This window comes from Oncorhynchus clarkii, chromosome 30, assembly GCF_045791955.1.
Source record: "Oncorhynchus clarkii lewisi isolate Uvic-CL-2024 chromosome 30, UVic_Ocla_1.0, whole genome shotgun sequence".
Classification (NCBI taxonomy): domain Eukaryota; kingdom Metazoa; phylum Chordata; class Actinopteri; order Salmoniformes; family Salmonidae; genus Oncorhynchus; species Oncorhynchus clarkii.
Genome location: NC_092176.1, coordinates 30,970,214 through 30,996,715, shown reverse-complemented (window position 1 = coordinate 30,996,715; position 26,502 = coordinate 30,970,214). Strand labels below are relative to the sequence as shown.

At 44.7% G+C, this 26,502-nt stretch overlaps 2 protein-coding genes across 3 annotated transcripts in view; one reads left to right on the top strand and one right to left on the bottom strand.

Moving 5' to 3' along the window:
* Positions 1-295: 295 nt before the first annotated feature.
* LOC139390141 (inactive carboxypeptidase-like protein X2) lies at positions 296-25,652 on the top strand. Of its 2 annotated transcripts, XM_071137340.1 has the most exons (23): positions 296-1,184; positions 10,137-10,337; positions 10,918-10,965; positions 11,120-11,620; positions 13,839-13,922; positions 15,313-15,390; positions 15,986-16,054; positions 17,971-18,048; positions 18,261-18,370; positions 19,630-19,769; positions 19,848-19,932; positions 20,211-20,355; positions 20,426-20,517; positions 20,706-20,829; positions 20,928-21,124; positions 21,424-21,600; positions 21,780-21,952; positions 22,207-22,707; positions 22,818-22,948; positions 23,729-23,868; positions 23,964-24,063; positions 24,281-24,447; positions 24,537-25,652. In XM_071137340.1, exons 1-23 carry the CDS (start codon positions 935-937, stop codon positions 24,906-24,908), a joined length of 3,963 nt encoding a protein of 1,320 aa, XP_070993441.1. In that variant the 5' UTR covers positions 296-934; the 3' UTR covers positions 24,909-25,652. The 2 variants fall into 2 exon arrangements, with proteins under 2 accessions (XP_070993441.1, XP_070993442.1); XM_071137341.1 differs by lacking the exon at positions 17,971-18,048.
* LOC139390143 (polymerase (DNA directed), delta 2, regulatory subunit) overlaps positions 25,458-26,502 on the bottom strand; it is a 16,722-nt gene continuing 15,677 nt past the window's right edge. Inside the window, exon 11 of the mRNA XM_071137342.1 lies at positions 25,458-26,175. Within this exon, the coding sequence (XP_070993443.1) occupies positions 26,015-26,175 (161 nt within the window). The 3' untranslated portion in view covers positions 25,458-26,014. The remainder of the gene's footprint in view (positions 26,176-26,502) is intronic.

Genomic DNA, 26,502 nt, shown 5'->3' with positions numbered 1-26,502 from the left:
TTGGCTGGGAATGAGTTTTCCTTCAAACTAATGGGAGACTTTGCTAAGCTACATCGTAAGGAAAGAATGCTACAGTTCCCCTGAAATCTGGATGGTAAGGAGAGCGGGACATTCCTAAAAAACTAAATCCAGTTTGAGGTGGAATATGTTCTTTATTGTTTTCATTTGCTTTGAACTAAGTCCACTCCATGAGTCCACAGATGTTGTGGGGTTCAGTATTGTTAGCACACACACATTCTGTCCTCCCCCACCCTCTTTCCACTCTTTTCCCCTCCCCCTCTCCTCCTCTGGAATCCAGCGTCCTGGGAGCCTTTCCATTCGTGCCTGTCTGTGGCAGTCTGCGGAGGGAAGAGCAGTCTGCGGAGGGAAGAGCTGGTAGAAGCACTCTGCTACAGGACTAAGCTCTATTTTCAAATCTATAGAGCCAGCCTGGATTCTGCCTTTCCTCTCCTGGCTTCTCCAGTGAGCTGCTCTGCTCAATCTGTGCTGAGATCTCCTTTTGATCTGGGCACCTGTTCCAACTCATCAGCCAGGTGAAGGTGATTCTTTCTCTGTCTCCCTCAGCCATTGTTTTTGGGCTTCTTTTCCTCCCTCCCTCCTCTCTGTGTTCAGCCCTGCCTCATGCTTTGAGTGAGTGTGTTTAGCTGTGGCTTGCAGTGCGCGTGGAACTCCAGAATATTCCTCACTAGAGTGAAGGTGTGGAACACTGGAGTAGAATACTGAGACAGAACAGTGAGGTGTTTTGGTGAGGTAGAATCATTTTGTAGAATACTGATTTAGAACACTGAGGTAGAATTTCTGAGTAGCGTTCTGAGCTGGAACTTTAGCAATAACTTTAATTCTGAAGTAGAATACTGTGGTGGAATACTTGATCGGAATACTGAGCTAGAAGTATTTTGTAGAACATTGAGGTAGGTACTGTAGAGTAGGGAGGATGGGGGGTCATACTGCAGTGGTGTGTTTGGTTCTGCTGGCCCTATGCTGTGTGCTACTGCTAAGAGGAGGGGAGAGCGCAGAAGGCATAGTCTCTATAGGCCAGGCTGTGGAGAGAGGGATGGATGGAGGAATGGAGGCCCTACATGGAGAGGAGTCCCAGGATGAGCCGGCTAAAGAACAGGAGCTCACAGAGACGCAAAGACAGACTGGCAAGGCAAAGAGAGCCACAGAGGAAGAAGCCGTACCAGGTAAGAACAAAGCCAACCCACCTATTATAATACATGTTACTAAGTGGAGAGTTGGGATCCACTGGTAGATCCCAATTGAGTTGTGGCTAGAAACATGGATGGTTTTATCTACTTGATGGGGCTCAAGAAGAAAACTGTTTTGGAACCCCTGGCTTGTGTTACACTAGTGTTCTTGGATCCTAGTCTTGGAGACTCACAAGATGTGCAGGACTTTGTTCCAGCCCAGCAATAACACACCGTATCAACTAATGATCAAACCATTAATAGAAAAAAATAATCTACATCGTCTGGTTGTTGGGCTGGAACAGATGCCTCCTTTCCAGGAGCAGGACTGGAGAACATTATGTTACATTGTCAGACAGGAGACAGGGCACAGAGGACAGGGGATAAGGCACAGAGAACATGGAAGATGAATGGAGAGCATTGGTTTCAAAAGAACCCGGCGGTTTCCTGAATTACCCAGGCACTGTTCAGTCACTATGACCTGTCCAACAGTATACACACACATACCCTGCACACACCACTCTCACCTGTTTGTCTCCAGCTCACAAAATCAAATCACATCTTATTTGACACATGCACCGAATACAACAAGTGTACACTTTACAGTGAAATGCTTACTTACAAGCTTTTTCCCTACAATGTAGTTAAAAAGTAAGAAAATGAGCAAATAGATAAAAAGAAAATAGTAACACAATAAAATAACAATAACAAGGCTATATTTAAGGAGTACCGGTACCAAGTCAGTGTACTTGGGTACGAGGTAGTTGGGGTGATTGATTGAGGTAATACAGTGTATTCGGAAAGTATTCAGACCCATTGACTTTTTCTACATTTTGTTGTTACAGTCTTACAGTATATTCTAAAGATTAAATCTACACGCAATAACACTGAATACTTTCCGAATGCACTGTATGTACATGTAGGTTTGGTTAGGTTAGGTTAGGTGATTGATTGATTGAATTACTATGTACATTTGGACACACCTACTCAAGGGTTTTTCTTTATTTTTACAATTTTCTGAAGACATCAAAACTATGAAATAACACATATGGAATCATGTAGTAACCAGAGAAGTGTTAAACAAATCAAAATATATTTTAGATTCTATAAAGTAGCCACCCTTTGCCTTGATGACAGCTTTGCACTCTCTTGGCATTCTCTCAACGAGCTTCACCTGGAAATAATTTTCCAACAGTCTTGAAGGAGTTCCCACATATGCTTAGAACTTGTTTGCTGCTTTTCCTTCACCTACTCTGCGTCTCACAAAGACACGGTAATTAAAACCAAAAATCTGAAATCTGGACTCATCAGACCAAAGGACAGATTTCCAACGGTCTAAAGTTCATTGCTCGTGTTTCTTGGCCCAAGCAAGTCTCTTATTCTTATTAGTGTCCTTTAGTAGTGGTTTCTTTGCAGCAATTTGACCATGAAGGCCTGATTCATAAGGTCTCCTCTGAACAGTTGATGTTGAGATGTGTTTGATACTTGAACTCTGTGAAGCATTTATTTGGTCTGAAAATTCTGAGGATGGTAACTCTAAGGAACTTGTCCTCTGTAGCAGAGGTAACTCTGGGTCTTCCTGTCCTGTGGAAGTCCTCATGAGTGCCAGTTTCATCATAGCACTTGATGGTTTTTGCGACTGCACTTGAAGAAACTTTCAAATTTCTTGAAATTGTATGGATTGACTGACCTTCATGTCTTAAAGTAATGATGGACTGTTGTTTCTCTTTGCTTATATGAGCTGTTCTTGCCATAATATGGACTTGGTCTTTTACCAAATAGGGCTGTCTTCTGTATACCACCAGTCAAAAGTTTGGACACACCTACTCAATGCCAAGAGTATGCAAAGCTGTCATCAAGGCAAAGGGTCTCTACTTTGAAGAATCTAAAATCTAAAATATATTTTGATTGAGTGTGTGGACAGGTGTCTTTTATACAGGTAACGAGTTCAAACAGGTGCATTTAATACAGGTAATGAGTGGAGAACAGGAGGGCCTCTTAAAGAAAAACTAACTGGTTGGTAGGTGATCAAATACTTATGTCATGCAATAAAATGCAAATTAATTACTTAAAAATCATACAAATGTGATTTTCTGGATTTTTGTTTTAGATTCCGTCTCTCACAGTTGAAGTGTACCTATGATAAAAATGACAGACCTCTACATGCTTTGTAAGTAGGAAAACCTACAAAATCGGCAGTGTATCAAATACTTGTTCTCCCCACTGTATATCAATGGTTAATTTTCTTCCCCTCATGTTTTAAACTGTGGAATACCACAGGGCAGCTGCCTTGGTCCACTTCTTTACTTAATATATACCAACAACCTTCCTTATGCCTTATCTGAAACTCAAACCACTACATTTTCAGATGATACTACAATTTATACAGCAAGACAATAAAATAAAATAAAATACATTTGTATTAGTCAAATGTGCCGAATACAACAGGTATTACATTGAAACGCTTACTTACGAGCCCCTAACCAATGATGCAGTTATACGGATAAGAATAAGAAATAAAAGTAACAAGTAATTAAAGAGCAGCAGTAAAATAACACTTGTAAGACTATATACAGGGGGTTACCAATACAAGGTCAATGTGTTAGTTGAGTAATATATACATGTAGGTAGATTTATTAAAGTGACTATGCATAGGAGATAACAACAGAGAGTAGCAGCGGTGAATAGGGGGGGGGGGGGGCGCAATGCAAATAGTTTGGGTTGCTATTTGAATAGGTGTTCAGGAGTTTTATGGCTTGGGGGTAAAAGCTGTTTAGAAGCTTCTTGGACCTAGACTTGGTGCTCCGGTACCGCTTGCCGTGCGGTAGCAACGAGAACAGTCTATGACTAGGGTGGCTTGAGTCTTTGACAAATTTTAGGGCCTTCCTCTGACACCGCCTGGTATAGAGGTCCTGGATGGCAGGAAGTTTGGCCCCAGTGATGTACTGGGCCGTACGCACTACCCTCTGTAGTGCCTTGCGGTCGGAGGCTGAGTAGTTGCCGTACCAGGCAGTGATACAACCAGGATGCTCTCGATGGTGCAGCTGTAGAACCTTTTGAGGATTTGAAGACCCATGTCAAATCTTTTCAGTCTCCCGAGGTGGAATAGGTTTTGTCGTGCCCTCTTCACGACTGTCTTGGTGTGCTTGGACCATGTTAGTTTGTTGGTGATGTGAACACCAAGGAACTTGAAGCTCTCAACCTGCTCCACTGCAGCCCTGTCACTGAGAATGGGAGCGTGCTCTGTCCTCTTTTTCCAATCGGTTCAACACGTACAGCAAGCTGTACAAGTAGATTTGGAAAATATCAGGGAGTGGGTTTGCCGGGAACAAACTTGTTTTAAACACTAAGAAAACCAAAGTTATGTTGGTCTGTTCCACTAGAAAAAGACCAACACAGCATGGAATACAATTAAGTATGGGGGGAGTACAAACTTAGGAAGTGGCAGAAACCAAACTACTAGGAGTGCAGCTAGACAACTGCTTATCATGGTCGTCTCAAATAACTCATCTATGTAAAACAAAATATTAAAACTGCATGCATGATCAGAAGGATAGCTAAATATTTACCGGGAAAGATTCTTAAGTAAACAACCCAAGCATTAATTGGGAGTCAGGTGATCTACTGTTCTGTGTTCTGGGGAAATGCATCCACAAGTTAAATTTGGAGGCTGCAGAACAAAGCAGCAAGGATTGTTTTAAGGTGGATATATGGTTATTCGGTTGTAGTCATGCTCAATGCTCTTGGTTGGTCATCAGTCAACAAGATATTAAATAAATACATGCTTATTTTATTTTGTAATATACACCATTTATAACAGCCAAACTCTATTCACAACAGTATTCAGTTGGAAAGAGACAGACATTCAGTAAATACTAGGTGTCAAAGTCGTGTGTATAGGTGGCAGGGAAGTCAGGCGCAGGAGTCAAACGGAGTGTAAAATGGAGTCTTTAATGAATGTCCAAGTAACATGCTCCATAACACTAATAAGAATAGAATATAAACAAACATGGGTACGAGGACCCGTCGCGCACCTATACAATAAACACAACACTGACAATAAACAATCTCTGACAAAAGACATGAGGGGAAACAGAGGGTTAAATACACAACAGGTAATGAATGGGATTGAAAACAGGTGTGGGAAGACAAGACAAAACCAATGGAAAATGAAAATGGATCAATGATGGCTAGAAGACCGGTGACGTCGAACGCTGAGCACCGCCCGAACAAGGAGAGGCAACGACTTCGGTAGAAGTCGTGACACTAGGAATAGATTGTCCACCACCTATGTGTCATCTAGACAGAAAAGAGAAGGCTAAATAACATTTCGATTTAGAGCAATAAAGAAATTGAATCATTTATCTGAGCAAACAAGACCATTTTCAATATATAAATTCAAACAATACTTTAAAACCATTTAAATGTAATACATAGGAAAGCTGTGCTGGACTATGGTAGATGAAGAATCATACTTTTTAGACTGAGTATTTATCTGGTCAACATGTCAGTGTATTATGTCTGTTTGTAACAGTGTGTTGTATGTGAAAATATGATCATATTATAAATTGTATTTTAAGAACTCTTGGAAGAACAGTCCAAATGAGGACTAAAAGAGATCCTAATAAAATAAAATATAATCCCAGGTTCCTTAGCTTAGTGATTATATGGAGGGCACTATGGTGTTGAACGCTGAGCTGTAGTCAATGAACAGCTTTCTCACATAGGTGTTCCTTTTGTCTTTTGTCATACCCATCTGGACCGTGTCTCTTGGCACGCACCAGAGCAGAGCAAAGTAAACCTGGGCCTGAGACTGGGACTGGTACTTGGACTGCGACTGAGACTGAGACTGGTACTTGGACTAGGACTGATACTTGGACTGGGACTGGGACTGAGACTGGTACTTGGACTAGGACTGGGACTGAGACTGGTACTTGGACTAGGACTGATACTTGGACTGGGACTGGGACTTAGACTGAGACTGGTACTTGGACTGGGACTGAGACTGAGACTGAGACTGGTACTTGGACTGGGACTGGGACTGAGACTGGTACTTGGACTAGGACTGGGACTGAGACTGAGACTGGTACTTGGACTAGGACTGATACTTGGACTGGGACTGGGACTGAGACTGAGACTGGTACTTGGACTGGGACTGAGACTGGTACTTGGACTAGGACTGATACTTGGACTGGGACTGGGACTTAGACTGGTACTTGGACTAGGACTGGGACTGAGACTGGTACTTGGACTAGGACTGATACTTGGACTGGGACTGGGACTGAGACTGGTACTTGGACTAGGACTGGTACTTGGACTGGGACTGAGACTGATACTTGGACTAGGACTGGTACTTGGACTGGTACTTGGACTAGGACTGGTACTTGGACTGGGACTGGGACTTGGACTGAGACTGGTACTTGGACTGGGACTGGGACTGAGACTTGGACTGGTACTTGGACTAGGACTGATACTTGGACTGGGACTGGGACTGAGACTGGTACTTGGACTAGGACTGGTACTTGGACTGGTACTTGGACTAGGACTGGTACTTGGACTGGGACTGAGACTGGGACTGGTACTTGCACTGGGACTGGGACTTAGACTGAGACTGGTACTTGGACTAGGACTGGTACTTGGACTGGGACTGAGACTGAGACTGGTACATGGACTAGGACTGGTACTTGGACTGGGACTGAGACTGGTACTTGGACGAGACTGGTATTTGGACTGGGACTTAGACTGAGACTGAGACTGGTACTTGGACTGGGACTGAGACTGAGACTGAGACTGGTACTTGGACTGGGACTGAGACTGGGGAAGATTTAGTCTGCTGCTGCAGTAACAGACCTGGCTGGGCTCTGAGCTGAGCATCTTGCAAACAGATTTGTACAGTCAACTTTTCTTTTCCACTGATTGTGCTGTAATCATGGGTGAACAGTGACCACAGAACCCCACTCTACAGTGGAAGGAATCACCCTCTGAGACAGAGATGATGATGAAGTTTTAATCATAAAGTACATTTGTTTCTGAGTTTCACAGCTTAAAATCTAGTAAACTTCAGCACACACATCTGTTGGTTGAATCAGACCAATTTCCCAATTAGGTTGCACTAAAACCATGTATTTATATGGTAATTATATTAGTTAGTAGGTACTGTGTAACCACACTGAAGAAAAATATAAAATGCAACATGCCTCAATTTTGAAGATTTTACTGAGTTACAGTTCATATAAGGAAATCAGTCAATTGAAATAAATCTATAGATTTCACATGACTGGGAATACACAGGGCCAGCCCGCTCATTTGGCAGATTTAGGCTGCGGCCTGTGGCGGCACATTGACGAGAGTATCATTTTCTGAACTAAATTGATAAAGATGCACTTCCAACAACACATTAAATCTCACATAATTCTGCCCCAAAACAATGTCAATTTCTCTTAAACAGTGGCATATGGGCTTTTTAGGTGAGCGCTGATGCCGCCCTGTGATAAGCAGCTCCCACTTTGTCAAAGGCAAGGCTGCAAAATATTTTGATTGTTTATTCCCAGCTCGTCTCTCTGTTGGAGAGAAGCATCGCTGCGGCGCGCAACCAACATTCCGTCCCCAAAATAATCTAACATGAATCATGTAGCAGATATAGCCAGGGTAAAACATAACCCATTCACAATAATTAAAACAAAATGTCAAGAAAACTGTAGGCTATTACACTCCTTTTTATTATTACCGCATGTAAGTAGCAAATAAGCGACTAGACACGATACTGGATGTCTTTTTGTTGTTGCTCTGTCTGGACTGGATGTCTTTTTTTGGTGCAATCCAGACTGGCCTTGCATTCCATGTCCATGGACGTTGGTTCACATTTTGTCTGGTATCGACCGGCATTGATTTGGCCCAAACATAGACGTCTATGTTTGGTTCAGATTTGGTCCTGTCTGGACCGGCCTCCAAACATAGACGTTTCTAAATGACGTCTTTTCAACTTTTATTCAGAACCAAAAATTCTGTTGATTTCAACGTCTGGAAAATGCATATTTTCAATGTCCAGAAAAAAACAAATTTTCACCTTTCATTCAGAACGTAAATTGAACCTAACTTCAATGTCTGGAAAATACTATTTTAGATGTCTTTTCAATGTTATTTTGTTTACTGGGACTGTTCTAGTTTTGCATGGGAAGGCAATTTCTTTAGGCTTGCCTAGGGCGGCAGAATGGCCGGGACCGGCCATGGGAATACGTGGTCTGCAGTTGGACACTGCCAAATTCTCTAAAACAACGTTGGAGGTTGCTTATGGTAGAGACATTAACATTCAAGTCTCTGGCAACAGCTCTGGTGGACATTCCTGCAGTCTGCATGCCAATTGCACGCTCTCGCAAAACTTGAGACATCTGTGTCATAGTGGTGTGTGACAAAACTGGGTCGGCAGGTAGCCTAGTGGTTAGAGTGTTGGACTAGTAACTGAAAGATTGCAAGATCGGATCCCAAGCAGACAAGGTAAAAAATCTGTTCTTCTACCACTGAACAAGGCAGTTAACCCATGGGTTAAAATTTCAATTTTTATTGTTAGGTTAAAACATTTTTAGAGTGGCCTTTTATTGTCCCCAGCACAAGTTACACCTGTGTAGTGATCATGCTGTTTAATCAGCTTAATATGCCATATGGATGGATTATCTTGGCAAGGAGAATTGCTTACTAGCAAGGACGTAAACAAATTTGTGCACAACATTTTAGAGAAATAAGCTTTTTGTGCGTATGGAATTTTTTTTTTCAGCTCATGAAACAAACACTTAACATGTTGCGTCCATTTTTTTGTTCAGTGTATGTTGTACAGTAGGTAGACATTGTTACATAGTTTGTAGTGTGCTATGGGATAGTTGCTACTACTGTTATACCTATTTGTCCACCATTGAGAAGATATGAGAATTACCAACCACACAGAGTCAGACAGGACAATGTTGATAATGCCCTAACAGCATGTCATTACAGTTTGACTGGGTTTACTAATGGAGAGGAATATTTTCCATGAAGACATAGCCTCCGTTCCACAGTTATGTCACTGGCACTGATATTCAGACAGCCATGAAGAGAGATAGTGAAATGCCAATGAGGCTCCACTGACTTCTGGATTTACACAACTTTTTGCTTCCCAATATGTTACATTACATTACCATACAATACAATGCCTTCCAGGGGCGATTGAGGCAGAACCATAAGCAGCACAAGAGGATAATTACATCCACATATTATTCATAACATACAAAATTCTGTAAATATGTTCATTCAGAGGAAAGGCCAGAAAGAAGAACAGCTTCATTATCCATTCTTCCGGGTTAAGTGAGCAACGTGTCAAGAAGCAGTGCGGCTTGGCAGGGTCGTGTTTCAGAGGACGCATGGCTCTCGACCTTTGCCTCGCCCGAGTCAGTAGGGGAGTTTCAGTGATGGGACAAGACTAACTACCAATTGGATATCACGAAATTGGGGGAAAAAAGGGGAAACTACCCCAAACCTTTTTTGTAGATAGAACAGAGGAGGCTTTCTTCTGCACAGGACACCGTCATCTCCCCCCCGCCACACACACATACACAGCCTGTCTGCCAGACGTTAGCTCAGCTGTGCCCCCTGCTAGTGATGCTGTCTGGCAGACCCACTTCCTGGTACACATGTCTGGACCGGGATCTCTGTCTTTCTGTCTGTCTCTCTCTCTCTTTCCGTCCCTTGCTCTCTCATCATTCTGTTTCAATTGCAGAAAGTTGGTGTTGATTTATAGCCGTTGTTTGAATGCCATATTGTCCTATCAATTTCAACATTTACAATTGAGTAATTTAGCAGACGCTCTCATCCAGAGCGATATACATATCTGGTAGGAGCTGTAAGGCCTCATATTGGGACCTCAGGGGTCAACATGATCGAGTTTATTCACTTTCCTTTGCTTCTTCGTCCATCTCCAAGCCCGGGTCAGGAGAGCCCCAGAGGAGGAGGAGGGCAAAGGGAAGAAAAAAAAGGGTAAGAAGGACAAGAAGAACAAGGAGTCTAAAGCAGACAAAAAGCTGAAGGACAAGGGAGGCCGCCGCGGCAAAGCACCAACAACTCCACCACCGACCACTACCACACTACCCCCGACCACTACCACAGAGGTGTACACAGAGCCAGGTAATTTAGTTACACACCACTCTAGTTAAAGGTCCAATGCAGCTGTTTTCATCTCAGTATCAAATCATTTCTGGGTAACAATTAAGTTCCTTACTGTGATTATTTTCAATTAAAATTGTTAAAAAAAATAAACAAAAAACAGCTTCTTAGTAAAGAGCAATTTCTCAAGCAAGAATTTTGCTAGGACTGCCTGGGAGTGTTCTGAGTGGAGAGGGGAAAACTGACGATTAGCTGTTATTGGCTTAGAGGTTTGGAACTCTTATTGGTTTATTAACTAATTTGCAGCCTGGTGATGTCACCAGGCAAGCCAAAACTCCATCCCACCTAAACAGGCAAAAATTTCAGGCTATCTTTATAAACAGCTCTAACGCTAAAGGGTATTATTGTAATTTTTACAATTTCACCGTATTATTCCAACTTCATAGTGTGTAAATACTGTATATATGAAACACAGAACATCTTGTTTTTGACCTCACTGGTTCTTTAAGACAGACTAGAATTGATAAATTAGCTATACAATGATTTGTAATTTGTGAGTGCTAAGTTGTTTGTAAGACGGTGCTCTCTGTTCCCTCTGAAGCGCCCACAGAACCTGACCCCTACCCAGACTTCCCCTATTTAGACAGAGGTGAGTGCAGATGTTTTCTCATCATTTCTCTGTAGCTGGTGCCTCAGTGTTCTAATACCAATCAAAATGTTGATCTTATTTGTACCATTGAAAAGTATATGGATTTTCTCCACAATAATAATGTTACATCTACTGTCCTGTGTCCCTCTGACAGAGGATGACTACTGGAACCCTGATGATGATAAGCCAGCCACCCCAGAGACTGACTCAGAGGATGACTACTGGAACCCTGATGATGATAAGCCAGCCACCCCAGAGACTGACTCAGAGGATGAGTACTGGAACCCTGATGATGATAAGCCAGCCACACCAGAGACTGACTCGGAGGATGAGTACTGGAACCCTGATGATGATAAGCCAGCCACCCCAGAGACAAAATCAGAGGATGAGTACTGGAACCCTGATGATGATAAGCCAGCCACCCCAGAGACTGACTCAGAGGATGAGTACTGGAACCCTGATGATGATAAGCCAGCCACCCCAGAGACTGACTCAGAGGATGACTACTGGAAGGGAGAGGAGGAGGAGCCTGCAGGCCCAGTGGTCGACCCAGAAGATGACTATTGGAAGGGAGAGGACCCGACGGCCACACCCCCCCCTCTTGTGGTGGATGGAGAGGTGGACACGGGAGATGAAGACTACTGGGAAGCCAAATGTATGTTTAAACCTCAGTTTCCTAAAATGACTGACAATGACTGACTGACTGAATGAATGGATGAATGGGATAAAGGTACCAACAACTGTAAAATGTCATTTTGAAATAACTTGAATAGTAATTTCCAAGTAGTTAGTAAAGTATTTTACATACTAGCTATTCGTTTATAAGTTTATAACAGCACATACTGAACTATTTGGACTTGTACATTTCTTCTCCAGCTCCTCTCTACATCAAACCACCTGGAGTCTTTAACCCAGGGTTTCCCAAACTCGGTCCTCGGGACCCCAAGGTGAGCACGTTTTGGTTTTTGCCCCAGCACTACGCAGCTAATTAAAATAAACTAATCATCCAGCTTTGATCATTTGAATCAGCTGTGTAGTATTAGGGCAAAAACCAAAACTTCCACCCCTTGGAGTCCAGAGTACCGAGTTTGAGAAATGCTGCTTTACCCAATGAGTTTTAATCAGATGATGGAAAGATCATCTCATATGAAGGTCTGTCAGTGACATTCATAGCTTAGCTCAGCTCTTCTGTACTTTGTGTGAAAGTTAAAAGTTTTCATTACGTTACTGTGTCCATATTTCCACTACTGTTTTACTCTACCATTGCTCCATATTTCCACTCCTACAGTATCTTACTCTCCAATACCTCTCTATTTCTCTCACCATATCACTCCACTATCTCTCTCCGTTCTCATCCTCTATTTCTCTCACCATATCACTCCATCGTCTCTCTCCGTTCTCAATCTCTATTTCTCTCACCATATCACTCCACCATCTCTGTTCTCATCCTCTATTTCTATCACCATATCACTCCACCATCTCTCTCCGTTCTCATCCTCTATTTCTATCACCATATCACTCCACCATCTCTCTCCGTTCTCATCCTCTATTTTTCTCACCATATCACTCCACCATCTCTGTTCTCATCCTCTATTTCTCTCACCATATCACTCCATCGTCTCTCTCCGTTCTCATCCTCTATTTCTCTCACCATATCACTCCATCGTCTCTCTCTGTTCTCATCCTCTATTTCTCTCACCATATCACTCCACCATCTCCGTTCTCATCCTCTATTTCTCTCACCATATCACTCCATCGTCTCTCTCCGTTCTCATCCTCTATTTCTCTCACCATATCACTCCACCATCTCTCTCTGTTCTCATCCTCTATTTCTCTCACCATATCACTCCACCATCTCTCTCCGTTCTCATCCTCTATTTCTCTCACCATATCACTCCACCATCTCTCTCCGTTCTCATCCTCTATTTCTATCACCATATCACTCCACCATCTCTCTCCGTTCTCATCCTCTATTTCTATCACCATATCACTCCACCATCTCTCTCCGTTCTCATCCTCTATTTCTATCACCATATCACTCCACCATCTCTCTCCGTTCTCATCCTCTATTTTTCTCACCATATCACTCCACCATCTCTGTTCTCATCCTCTATTTCTCTCACCATATCACTCCATCGTCTCTCTCCGTTCTCATCCTCTATTTCTCTCACCATATCACTCCATCGTCTCTCTCTGTTCTCATCCTCTATTTCTCTCACCATATCACTCCACCATCTCCGTTCTCATCCTCTATTTCTCTCACCATATCACTCCATCGTCTCTCTCTGTTCTCATCCTCTATTTCTCTCACCATATCACTCCACCATCTCCGTTCTCATCCTCTATTTCTCTCACCATATCACTCCATCGTCTCTCTCCGTTCTCATCCTCTATTTCTCTCACCATATCACTCCATCGTCTCTCTCCGTTCTCATCCTCTATTTCTCTCACCATATCACTCCATCGTCTCTCTCCGTTCTCATCCTCCATTTCTCTCACCATATCACTCCATCGTCTCTCTCCGTTCTCATCCTCTATTTCTCTCACCATATCACTCCATCGTCTCTCTCCGTTCTCATCCTCTATTTCTCTCACCATATCACTCCATCGTCTCTCTCCGTTCTCATTTCTCTTCTTGCGCTCTACTCGTACTACATCATCCATCTCCCTCCTTTCTTCCTCTTCTATCTCACTCTCTTCAATCTTGCACTCCTTTCTTTCTCTCTTCTCTTTTTCATTCTCTTTCTCTCACGCTATCTTTCGCTCTCATTCTCTCAATATCTCGCTCTCTCACTCTTACTCTCTCATTCTCTCACTCACTATCGCACTCTCTCATTCTCTTAACTCTCACTCTCTCTGTTCTCCAATAACAGATGAGGTGCCCGAGAATCTTCCTTTCCCTGACGGTAAAGAGGTCGTCCCCACAGAGAAAGACGACTTGAGCTACGCTGTCACAGGTAACTTACATAATTAAATCAATGACTCAATCAATACATACTGTAAATGTATCTCAGTCAGTCAGTCAGTCAGTCAGTCAGTCAGTCAGTCACTGCTTAGAGAGCCACAGTGTATGCTGGTGTTCCTCCTTTCTAAGAATGAAAGACAACCCGTATTTTAGTGTGGGATATGATCAACCGTCCTCTAACTCCAGGGAATCACATCAGGCTAGCTAGATCATAGCTGTTCTTTTAAATGAGAGTGAGTGGGTGAGAGTTTAGTTCCACACAATCAAAGGCTTTTCATGGTTTTGTTTTTCCTTCCTTGTAAATGTAAATTAAACATTTAACTAGGCAAATAACAAGCAGTGAGTTACACTAGCTTTACGTTGGTCCAAACAGAGAGCATCTGTTGTGGCTGCAGAAATTTGAACATCACTGTATTGGAAGATTACTGCATTATCAAGGCCTTTAGTTAAATAGCCGTAGCTACAGAGAGCTTTGGAAAGCACACATAAAACCAAAGAGAGTCTGTGTCATGTTGTTTAGTAAAAAGAGAACAGTACTACCAAACAGGTTTCTGCTGGAGTCAACTTGTGGTTTTGCCAGGGCAGTTATGTCCCACTGTGCACATGCATCAGTTCAACGTCTAGTTTTGATTTGCATTTGAATGAGTTGTCAACTAACGTTAATTCAACGTGAAATCAATAAAACCATGTCATTTGATTTATAGTAGGTTAAAAGTTGGGTGAAATAAAGACAAACATTCTCAAAATTTCTTAAATTGATGACTTTTTGCAAATTCAATCAGCTTTCCACTGCTGAAATGACGTGGAAACAACATTGATTCAACCAGTTTGTGCCCAGTGGGGTAGTCCTGTTGAATCAATGCAGAAACAATGTGTTACCCAGGCTACAGTATACTAAGACTGTTCTAACGTTGTGTTTCTCCCCCTGATACAGTATACTAAGACTGTTCTAACGTTGTGTTTCTCCCTCTGATACAGTATACTAAGACTGTTCTAACGTTGTGTTTTATCCCTCTGATACAGTATACTAAGACTGTTCTAACGTTGTGTTTCTCCCTCTGATACAGTATACTAAGACTGTTCTAACGCTGTGTTTTATCCCTCTGATACAGTATACTAAGACTGTTCTAAAGTTGTGTTTTATCCCTCTGATACAGTATACTAAGACTGTTCTAACGTTGTGTTTTATCCCTCTGATACAGTATACTAAGACTGTTCTAACGTTGTGTTTTATCCCTCTGATACAGTATACTAAGACTGTTCTAACGTTGTGTTTTATCCCTCTGATACAGTATACTAAGACTGTTCTAACGTTGTGTTTTATCCCTCTGATACAGTATACTAAGACTGTTCTAACGTTGTGTTTTCTCCCTCTGATACAGAGGATTCTATTACACCACCACCTACCTATGAAAGCCCATGGTACGAGGAGTATGACTATGGATATAGTGGTGGAGAGAGTATGTACACACACACACACACACACACACATACACACACACACACACACACACATGAAATGAACTAACATTAACCCATGGCCAAATTTCCAATAGAAATCTGTTTTTCATTTCATTGGGACCCTGCAGTAAATTAAAGATTAGATAGACACAATAAAGAATTGGACCGCTACCACAGAGTCAAAGTAATGGGCCTACACTCTTTCATTCCCCACAAGAATGAACAAGAGACGTGTATAATTGTCAGACTGTTTCAATTACATGGTCTGTTATCTTCTTCATAAAATTGGGTTTAGCGAGACTTTGCCAGCTGAAGTTACAAACTGCAAAATAAGCTAAGTAATGGAATTGATCCTTTCTTCAAACACTTATGTTTATGGTTATGTGGCAAACATGAAGAAAGGGAAGAGGGGAAAAAGTTGAAGAATGCTTTGTTCACACCTGTTGTGATGGATTATCTGTCAGATAGAATAGGGAATCATGACAGCTGTTGGTGTTCTATCTGCAACCTTTTGAATGTTTCACATCTGAAACATGGGGAGGTGGGGAAAATGGATTCACCCATTGAAGTTTTTCACTCCTTTGTTTACTACAGCAAAAAAACAGGAGGAGGAGGAGGAGGAGAGGGAAAGACAAAGGAAAGAAAAGGAGAGAGAGGACAGAGGTATGATCTGACCTGTGGTCTGTCTGTCTGTTCCATTATGATCTGAATGACTGTGATCTATCTGTCCGTCTGTCCGTCCATCTGTCCTAGGTTGTGGATACTTCCCATCATACAGTAATATTTGACACTACGTTTACATTTTGGTCATTTAGCCGTAAGACTAAATATCTTTGGTAATTCTTATGCAGAGCGGCTAACAATCAGTGCATTCAATTAAGGGAGGTAAAACAACCACACATTGCAACAAGTAAAACTTAGTAACACTGCAATGCCAAACATTGTACTGTCAAAGCTCTCAGACAATCAGAAGAACATATGACACACAGATAGAACATGTCATGTTACTGACAGATTCATGTACAGGAGGTTTATCAGTCCCATGTGGTTCATGGTTCCAATAAAAGCCAAAAGAACGAAAACACAGATGTTAGTCTCTGCCTGGGCTTCACTTGCTAAGACTTGCAGACGAGGGACAAAAGTTAATTCTCTCCAGAACAGGACAAATCTCAACCGTAGAAATGTGTTGTGAAGGAAGGATGGCAGGGAAGAAAGGCCTGGGGTATAGTGGTGACCTGTACTGTTTGAATTATTTATGAGCTGGAGTGGAGCAAAGAAAGAGGGAGGGATGGGCCAGCCAAGAGAGGTTACAGTACTAACAGGAAAGATGAATGAAAAGAGAGAAAAAAACAAGATAAGGGATAGAAACAGAGGAGCATAGAGTCCCGGTTAGAGAAGGAAGGCAGAGATGGAGATCTAACCAACAGCTGTTGCCACATGTTCTGGTCTCTTTCTGTACCTCGTGCACTGTGACCATGTTAGAACCACAGGAACTGTATAATCATAATATGGAACATTTGTCTTTGTGGGATATCCAGGGTGTGGGATTAACCAGTAAAGGGATGCCAGATGTACTGTCTTTCAGTGTGGGATAGCCAGGGTGTGGGATTAACCAGTAAAGGGATGCCAGATGTACTGTCTTTCAGTGTGGGATAGCCAGGGTGTGGGATTAACCAGTAAAGGGATGCCAGATATACTGTGTTTTCAGTGTGGGATAGCCAGGGTGTGGGATTAACCAGTAAAGGGATGCCAGATGTACTGTGTTTTCAGTGTGGGATATCCAGGGTGTGGGATTAACCAGTAAAGGGGTGACAGATATACTGTGTTTTCAGTGTGGAATAGCCAATAAAGGGATGACAGATATAGTGCGTTTTCAGTGTGGGATTAACCAGTAAAGGGATGACAGATAATCTTTAAGGATCCTTGAGGTTAAAAGTGTCTGTGATTAAAATCACTCAACTGAAACAGTCATAAAACAGGTGTGTACAGTGTGTCTGTCTGTCTGCAACTTTATGGAGTGTGCTGTGAAAGCCCATGCGCGCACGCCTGTCTCTAGGTTTACTGAATACAATAAAATTAATGTGAATTTAATCAGCAAATTCCTGGATTTGGAGAGATAGAAAGGAACCCAGAGGCATGTGGGTCCTCTGAGGTGTTACTGCATTTGGCCACATACACGCAGGCACGCACAGGCACGCACATACACGCAGGCACGCACAGGCACGCACATACACGCAGGCACGCACAGGCACGCACATACACGCAGGCACGCAGTCACGCACATACACGCAGGCACGTACAGGCACGCAGACACGCACAGGCACGTTTTCATTTGAGTTATTTAGCAGACGCTCTTATCCAGAGAGACTTACAGGAGCAATTAGGGATATGTGCCTTGCTGAAGGGCACATGGGCAGATTTTTCACCTAACTGAAAGGTTGCTTCTTTGGCTCTGGGATTCGAAGAAGCAACCTTTAAGTTACTGGCCCAACACTCTTAACGAGCTCATGCGCGCACGCACACACACAATTGATTACTGGAATGGTAGTTAGTGATTGACTATGGGTGCTCTTTAACAGAGAGAGCTCAGCAGAGGAGGGAGGAGGAAGATAGGGAAAAAGTCAAGAAGAGACCACCCGTATTCAAAGAGCCCAAAAGTAAGTCAACTACTACCATCCAATTACAAAAATACCTTTATCATCTCCATGTCATCTTCATATTCACAATTTTTGTAATCTGACTAGTTTAATACTTCAATTTATTTGAGATAATCGGTTTCCAGAAACCATTAGCATACCTTATGATGTTTTCCAGTGTGGTTAGGAACGTTTGTGAAGTGTGTGAGACAGATGTTTTCCCCTGGTGGCAGAGTGTCCTCCCCTGGGTATGGAGTCTCACAGGATAGAATCAGACCAGCTGCTGGCCTCCTCCATGTCTCACCACCGTTACAGCCGGGGCAGGGCACGGCTCAACATGCAGGTAACCTTCATCCTTAACCCATACACACTAACCCCTCACACATGAACCCTAACCCTGAGGGTAACCCCTCACACATTAACCCTGAGGGTAACCCCTCACACATTAACCCTGAGGGTAACCCCTCACACATTAACCCTGAGGGTAACCCCTCACACATTAACCCTGAAGGTAACCCCTCACACATGAACCCTGAGGGTAACCCCTCACACATGAACCCTGAGGGTAACCCCTCACACATGAACCCTGAGGGTAACCCCTCACACATGAACCCTGAGGGTAACCCCTCACACATGAACCCTGAGGGTAACCCCTCACACATGAACCCTGAGGGTAACCCCTCACACATGAACCCTGAGGGTAACCCCTCACACATGAACCCTGAGGGTAGCCCCTCACACATTAACCCTGAGGGTAACCTCTCACACATGAACCCTAACCCAGAGGGTAACCCCTCACACATTAACCCTGAGGGTAACCCCTCACACATTAACCCTGAGGGTAACCCCTCACACATTAACCCTGAGGGTAACCCCTCACACATTAACCCTGAGGGTAACCCCTCACACATTAACCCTGAGGGTAGCCCCTCACACATTAACCCTGAGGGTAACCCCTCACACATTAACCCTGAGGGTAAGCCCTCACACATGAACCCTGAGGGTAACCCCTCACACATGAACCCTGAGGGTAACCCCTCACACATGAACCCTGAGGGTAACCCCTCACACATTAACCCTGAGGGTAACCCCTCACACATTAACCCTGAGGGTAACCCCTCACACATTAACCCTGAGGGTAACCCCTCACACATTAACCCTGAGGGTAACCCCTCACACATTAACCCTGAGGGTAACCCCTCACACATTAACCCCGAGGGTAACCCCTCACACATTAACCCTGAGGGTAACCCCTCACACATGAACCCTAACCTTGAGGGTAACCCCTCACACATGAACCCTGAGGGTAACCCCTCACACATGAACCCTAACCCTGAGGGTAAACCCTCACATGAACCCTGGGGGTAAACCCTCACACATGAACCCTAACCTTGAGGGTAGCCCCTCACACATTAACCCTGAGGGTAAACCCTCACATATTAACCCTGAGGGTAGCCCCTCACACATTAACCCTGAGGGTAACCCCTCACACATTAACCCTGAGCGTAACTCCTCACACATTAACCCTGAGGGTAACCCCTCACACATTAACCCTGAGGGTAACCCCTCATCCCCTAATCTCTAAAACGGTATGGTTTCCAGGCTTCAGAGGATGAGGACGACATGCATGGTGGGGCGTGGTGTCCTAACCAAGAGGACAACATTCACTGGTTTGAGATTGACGCTCGCAGAGTAACAGAGTTTACTGGGATCATAACACAAGGACGAGACTCACGCAATGAGTAAGACACACACACACATAAGCGCATGTTTTATCTACAGAGATTTAAATAAAATGGTGACTAAACTTTGTGTTCCAGGAGTGACTTTGTGACATCGTACTATGTGCAATTCAGTAATGACAGCAGAGAATGGACAACCATGAATGACGGTTACTCTGACTGGGTGAGTCTTTTAGCCTCACAGCTACACTGTTTCAAATGAGGCTTTTGTCAGCTTTGCTCCCAAGCAGGGTTCATTCTTATCCTCTCTTCATGGGGTGTAAATGTTTACTGTGTCTGGCCATTGAGTCCTATATTTCTCTCTCTCTCCATCTCTTACCGCCACTCTCTCTCTTCTCTCTTTACCTCTTACCTCCTCTCTCTCTCTCCTCTTATCTCTCTCTCGCTATCTCTTCCTTTCTCTCGCTCTCAATCTCTCTCTTCTCCTCTCTCTCTCTCCAGTTGTTCTTTGGTAACTCTGATAAGGACACCCCAGTGCTGAATCAGTTAGCTGAGCCCATACTAGCTCGCTACATCAGAGTCATCCCTCAGAGCTGGAACGGCAGTTGCTGTATGAGGCTGGAGGTGCTGGGATGCCCACTGCCTGGTGAGTCACACACACACACACCAACACACTCACACACAAACACTCATGCTGTGTGTTTCTGTCTCCTCAGACCCCACCAGTGCCTACCAGAGGTTGCAGAATGAGGTGACTCCAGTCCAGTACCTGGACTTCAGACATCACAACTACTCAGATATGGTCACGGTGAGATGGTGATGAATACCACCTTCATGAACTGGATTCAGGTCTAATGTTACAAATGACTTCAACACTGTCTTGACACTGATGATTGGTTAAAATCAGATGTGTTTTACTGTAACAAAGTCCTGCACAGACTGTAGGTCTCCAACCAGGGTTGGTGACCTCTGCTTTCCACTGTGTCTCTACTGTAGCTGATGAAGTCTGTGTCTGAGGAGTGTCCCAACATCACCAGTATGTACAGCCTGGGCCGCAGCTCCAATGGACTAGACATTGTGGCCATGGTGATATCAGGCAACCCCACAGAACATGAGATAGGTGGGAAGAAAAAAATACTGTCTTTTTCACAGAAAGCTCTGTACTTGTGTCCTCTTTAGTATGGAAAGTCTATGACGATCTGTGTTTTTCCCCCTTAGGTGAGCCAGAGTTCCGATACACGGCTGGTCTCCATGGAAATGAGGCAACAGGGCGGGAGATGGTTCTTCTTCTGATGCAGTACCTTTGTAAGGAGTACAGAGACGGCAACCCCAGAGTGCGCCGCCTGGTGGAGGGAATACGTACCCACCTGGTGCCCTCTCTGAATCCTGACGGACAGGAGAAGGCCCTCATAGCGGTTAGTACTGGGCACTATACGTGGTATTACCGGCTGTACCTCCTTTACTCTTCCAGGGTGCAAATGTTTTTTTCTTTAAAGAAAAAGAAAGTTAGGTGCCAGACAGTTTCTGATTTAGCCAACTTGCTGTAGGCAAGTATTGTTGCATGCAGGAACAGTCTGGCACCCAACTTTATTTTTCTTAAGAGAAGATATTTTAAACAAGACAAGAATAGACACATTCAAGCAAATCCTAAGACGTTCTGTAAGGATGTTCTTTCAGGTTCTCTCCATAACATTGTGTCCCATTGCCACCACAGGGTTCAGAGTTGAGTGGTTGGACCACAGGCCACTGGACGGAGGACGGCCATGACATCTTCCACAACTTCCCTGACCTGAACAGTGTTCTGTGGGAGGCAGAGGACAAGGGTATGGTGCCCAAACTGACCCCCAATCACCATGTCAAGATCCCTGCTGACACAGTGGGGGACGACAAGGTGTGTGAAGGGAGAGAGGGGATGGGGAAGAGGAAGGGGCGGAAGAGAGGGGATGAAGACAGGAGAGGAGGGAGAAAATAAATGTAGATGTGTGAAGAGCAGAGACAGTACGAGTAAGTCCTATTTCTCTGTCTTTCGCCTCAACATGACAGCTGCTGTTTGTTTTTCTTGTCCTGCAGATAGCTGTGGAGACTCAAGCCATCATCTCGTGGATGGAGAGCCACCCGTTTGTACTGGGGGCCAACTTCCAGGGAGGGGAGAGGGTAGTGTCCTACCCCTACGACAACCACCGCCTAACCAAGGCCGCCAGCACCAGCGAGAGAGACCGGGCACACAGCCGCAAGAAGAGACAGTACGAGGCACTTACTCTCTCTCTCTCTCGCCTACTCCCACCCTCTCTCTCTCCCTCTTTCTCTCTCTCCCACTCACTCTCATTCTCTGGCTTTCTCCCACTCTCTCATTCTCTCGCGCTCTCCTACTCACTCTCATTCTCTCGCTCTCTCCTACTCACTCTCATTCTCTCGCTCTCTCCCAATATCTCTCTTCCTGCACTCTCTTTATGGCAAACCAAATAAACTATCAACTAAATCTGAATCATTCTTCTAGGTTCGAGGATGAGTATGACAGAGGGGCAGATTGGGATAGAGGCTATGACCGTGAGGAGCCAGAGGATGATGATAGAAACAGGGGATACCAGGAACCAGAAGAGGAGCGTTGGAACAGGGGATACCAGGATCCAGAAGAGGACCGGCGGAACAGGGGATACCAGGAACCAGAAGAGGACCGGCGGAACAGGGGATACCAGGAACCAGAAGAGGAGCGTTGGAACAGGGGATACCAGCAGCCGGAAGAGGACCGATGGAACAGGGGATACCAGGAACCAGAAGAGGACCGTTGGAACAGGGGATACCAGCAGCCGGAAGAGGACCGATGGAACAGGGTATACCAGCAGCCGGAAGAGGACCGGCAGAACAGGGAGCTGGAGGAGGAGTGGAGGGGGCATGGCTATGGTCACAGGGAAGAGGAAGAGGAGGATGACAGAGGGGGACATCAGGAAGCAGAGCCTGAGGATGAACCCAGGACCACGGCAGACGCCTCCTTTTTCAGGTGTGTAGCCTGAAGGTAACCACAGGTCAACAATCAGAATATCCCACATATCTGACTATCTGAGTGTGTGTGTGTGTGTGTGTGTGTGTGTGTGTATATGGGGCCATCAGGTGGTTGGCTATCTCCTACGCCTCCACTCACCTGTCCATGACATACACTTCCCACGGCTCCTGTCACGGCAATGACATCACTGGCGGCGTCGGAATCATCAACCGCGCCAAGTGGAAGCCCATCACAGGAAGTGAGTACACAGTCAAACCGACAACATCCCTTTTCATTACAGTTGTCGTCTGCTGTTCAATAAGGAATTTAGTCAACATGTTAGTCAACATTACATTCAGTAGTTCAACAAGGTTAAACCGTGTAATTAAACATGAATCAGTCATCAGAGTAAAGTACCCACTTTTGAGGACAATGCCACTCTCTGGTGGCCAATAATTGCTACCTTTGTCTCTCCCTCGTCCCTTTCTCCTTCCCGTCTCTCCCTCGTCCCTTTCTCCTTCCCGTCTCTCCCTCGTCCCTTTCTCCTTCCCGTCTCTCCCTCGTCCCTTTCTCCTTCCCGTCTCTCCCTCGTCCCTTTCCCGTCTCTTTCCCGTCTCTCCCTCGTCCCTTTCTCCTTCCCGTCTCTCCCTCGTCCCTTTCTCCTTCCCGTCTCTCCCTCGTCCCTTTCTCCTTCCCGTCTCTCCCTCGTCCCTTTCTCCTTCCCGTCTCTCCCTCGTCCCTTTCTCCTTCCCGTCTCTCCCTCGTCCCTTTCTCCTTCCCGTCTCTCCCTCGTCCCTTTCTCCTTCCCGTCTCTCCCTCGTCCCTTTCTCCTTCCCGTCTCTCCCTCGTCCCTTTCTCCTTCCCGTCTCTCCCTCGTCCCTTTCTCCTTCCCGTCTCTCCCTCGTCCCTTTCTCCTTCCCGTCTCTCCCTCGTCCCTTTCTCCTTCCCGTCTCTCCCTCGTCCCTTTCTCCTTCCCGTCTCTCCCTCATCCCTTTCTCCTTCCCGTCTCTCCCTCCCCCCTATCCTCCTCCGTCCTCAGGTATGAATGATTTCAGCTACCTGCACACTAACTGTCTGGAGCTGTCAATGTTCCTGGGCTGTGATAAGTTCCCCCATCAGAGTGAGCTGGTCATTGAGTGGGAGAAGAACAGAGAGGCCATGCTCACCTTCATGGAGCAGGTAATCACACACACACAATTTACCAAACACACCTAGTCATGGAGTGGCTGTATAGTGACCGTGACCCTTTGACCCCTGGTTTTCACTTCACCCAGGTACATCGTGGGATCAGGGGCGTGGTGAAAGACAATGAGGGGAACCCCATCACTAATGCCACAGTGTCTGTAGAGGGGGTCAACCATGATGTCACTACAGGTGGGTACAGTGTCAGCCATACCCCATACTGCCTCCTGCATTACTGCTTAACAAATCAGTGTTGCCATGCACCGCCATATTGGCAGATTCATGAAACTTCAGGTGAGCACTATTGGTAACAGCCTGCTGTCCCTTTGTCCCTGAACAAACCAAAAGCACTCCAGGAGCCTGCTATCCTCACTGAATGTGCAGTCTAACCCCTCTCCTCCCTCCACAGCTGTAACAGGGGACTACTGGCGCTTGTTGAACCCAGGTGAGTACCGTGTGACGGTGCGGGCAGAAGGCTTCACCCCCCTGACCAAGCTGTGTGTGGTGGGCTACGAGCCGGGGGCAACTACCTGCAGCTTTAACCTGGCCAAGTCCAACTGGGACCGCATCAAACAGGTGCGTACTGCTACACCTACAATTAGGTTACCCATTAGCCCTTTGAGAGCCAATGAAGCGCTATATAAATACTATCAATTCATCAACAGATCATGGCCCTGCACGGCAACAAGCCCATCCGCTTGCTCAGCCACGGCAACGGTGGAACACGACGGAACACCGCCTCCAACGGTAACAGCCAAACAGTTCATAACAATGGTGCTGCCGCCAATGAACCTGAGACGAGTCGCATGCGCCAGCAAAAGAGGAGGCTCGGCCGCCTCCGTCGTCTACGACAACAGAAACTGATGAGATCGACAACGACTTTGCCCCCGACAACCACGCCGGTTCCCACGACAACAGAGGCAGAGCCCACCACTGCCTGGTACGACTCGTGGCTCATAGGAGAGGGGCAAACATCGGCGCCAGAAGGTTTCACAGACTCCATCTTGGATTACAACTACGAGATCGACGATTACTAAGGGTAACACCAAGACCTTGTTCCAATACATCCTTTCTCCCCATTTCCTTAAAATAATCAAGGTAGGGAAGGAAGAAGTTGAACAGGACCAATTTGTCAGTCAAGCCCAGACTGTTAACTCAATTCCTGGACAATTAAATGACCCCTTGAAAATCTGAGTGGACTGGATATGTTTAAGCAACATGGCTTAATCTCCAATAGGATAGATTGACTCTCCCCCTCCTATATTACTGAACCCATCCATTCTTTCAGATCTACAAATGGGCCACAAGAAGCGTTGGTATATTTACAGAAACTCAAAAGGAACAATGATGTTGAATAGTCAGGCGCACACGCTAATGTCAGTGTTCTGTATAACTGCTTGAGTAGGTCTTTTGATACGAAGTTCAACACAAATGAAAATGTCAGTACCGATATCTGGGAAGGTCCTTTTACACCAAGGCCTTCCTAGAGAATGTGCTTCAGAGATCATGTATATGTGCTGGTTGTAAATTAAACTTATTTTTACCACCTCCACCCCTGAAGAGTAAAAACAAAGAAGCAAAATGTATTTCTTTGAAAAGTGAGGATTTATTTACATTATTTTCACCCATGACAGCAAAATCATAATACCAACAGACATTAAAATGTTAACTTCACAAAATGTTAGTTGAAGGTTGAGAGAACGAGAGATTTTCTGAAATGTTCCTCATAACGTAGCTGAGGAAAGTTATTTTTTCAATGAATAAAGGCTCATTTACGTACAGCATTTGTGTTTTGTTCTTCATGACATCATCTACCGTACTAAAATGGAAACAATGTGTGTTGACAAATACAGGAGTCTGGGCACCGGCACACAAACAAAGCGCTTCATTAGACAGTCCGTTCCATCACACACACCTTTCATTAGCAACATGTTTCCTTCTCCTCAAACAGTACTGGGATGACTGCACAGCATCATTGATCCTCCATATTTACTATATATATAATGACTGATATCTTTGCTGATCAAGAGAAACCAATAAGAGACTTCAGCAGACACTTTAAAAACATTTTTGATAGTGTACAACCTGATTCCATTTGAGGACCAGGGGAAGGGGCTGAGGACAAAGAGTGTGTGTTGCTCCTTCAGTGGCTGATGTTCATCTCACTCTCCTCATCATCACCAGCAGAGAAGGAAGAGAAGCGGATTGGCTCACACTCCAGAGTCCGGAGGTTGACCAGGCAGGCTGTCTGAGTGCTGCTGAACTCTGGAATAGCCACCAGGAGGACTTCCTGACCTTCAGCACCTAGGGAGGGTGGGGCATGTAACTGGTCATTAAATTACACCCCATGTCACCCATGCAACTACAGTACACCAGTTGCTAAAACATATGTAGATCGCAAAAGATCCCATAAAATGTACACTGAACATTTTTAACAGAACAAGTGTTGTTCCCATGTTTCATGAGCTGAAATAAATGATGCCAGAAAATGTTGCATACAAAGTGTTTACATCCCTGTTAGTGAGCTTTTCTCCTTTACCAAGATAATCCATCCATCTGACAGGTGTGGCATATCAAGAAGCTAATTAAATGGCATGATCATTACACAGGTGCACCTTGCACTGAGGACAA

What these genes read in the sequence shown, in the direction of transcription:
- LOC139390141 (XM_071137340.1), top strand. Translation starts at nt 935, where the DNA reads ATGGGGGGTCATACTGCAGTGGTGTGTTTGGTTCTGCTGGCCCTATGC. An exon ending in CTTGAGCTACGCTGTCACAG is followed by an intron (nt 13,923 to 15,312) that starts GTAACTTACATA and finishes CCTCTGATACAG; the next exon opens with AGGATTCTATTACACCACCA. An exon ending in GTGGAAGCCCATCACAGGAA is followed by an intron (nt 22,949 to 23,728) that starts GTGAGTACACAG and finishes CTCCGTCCTCAG; the next exon opens with GTATGAATGATTTCAGCTAC.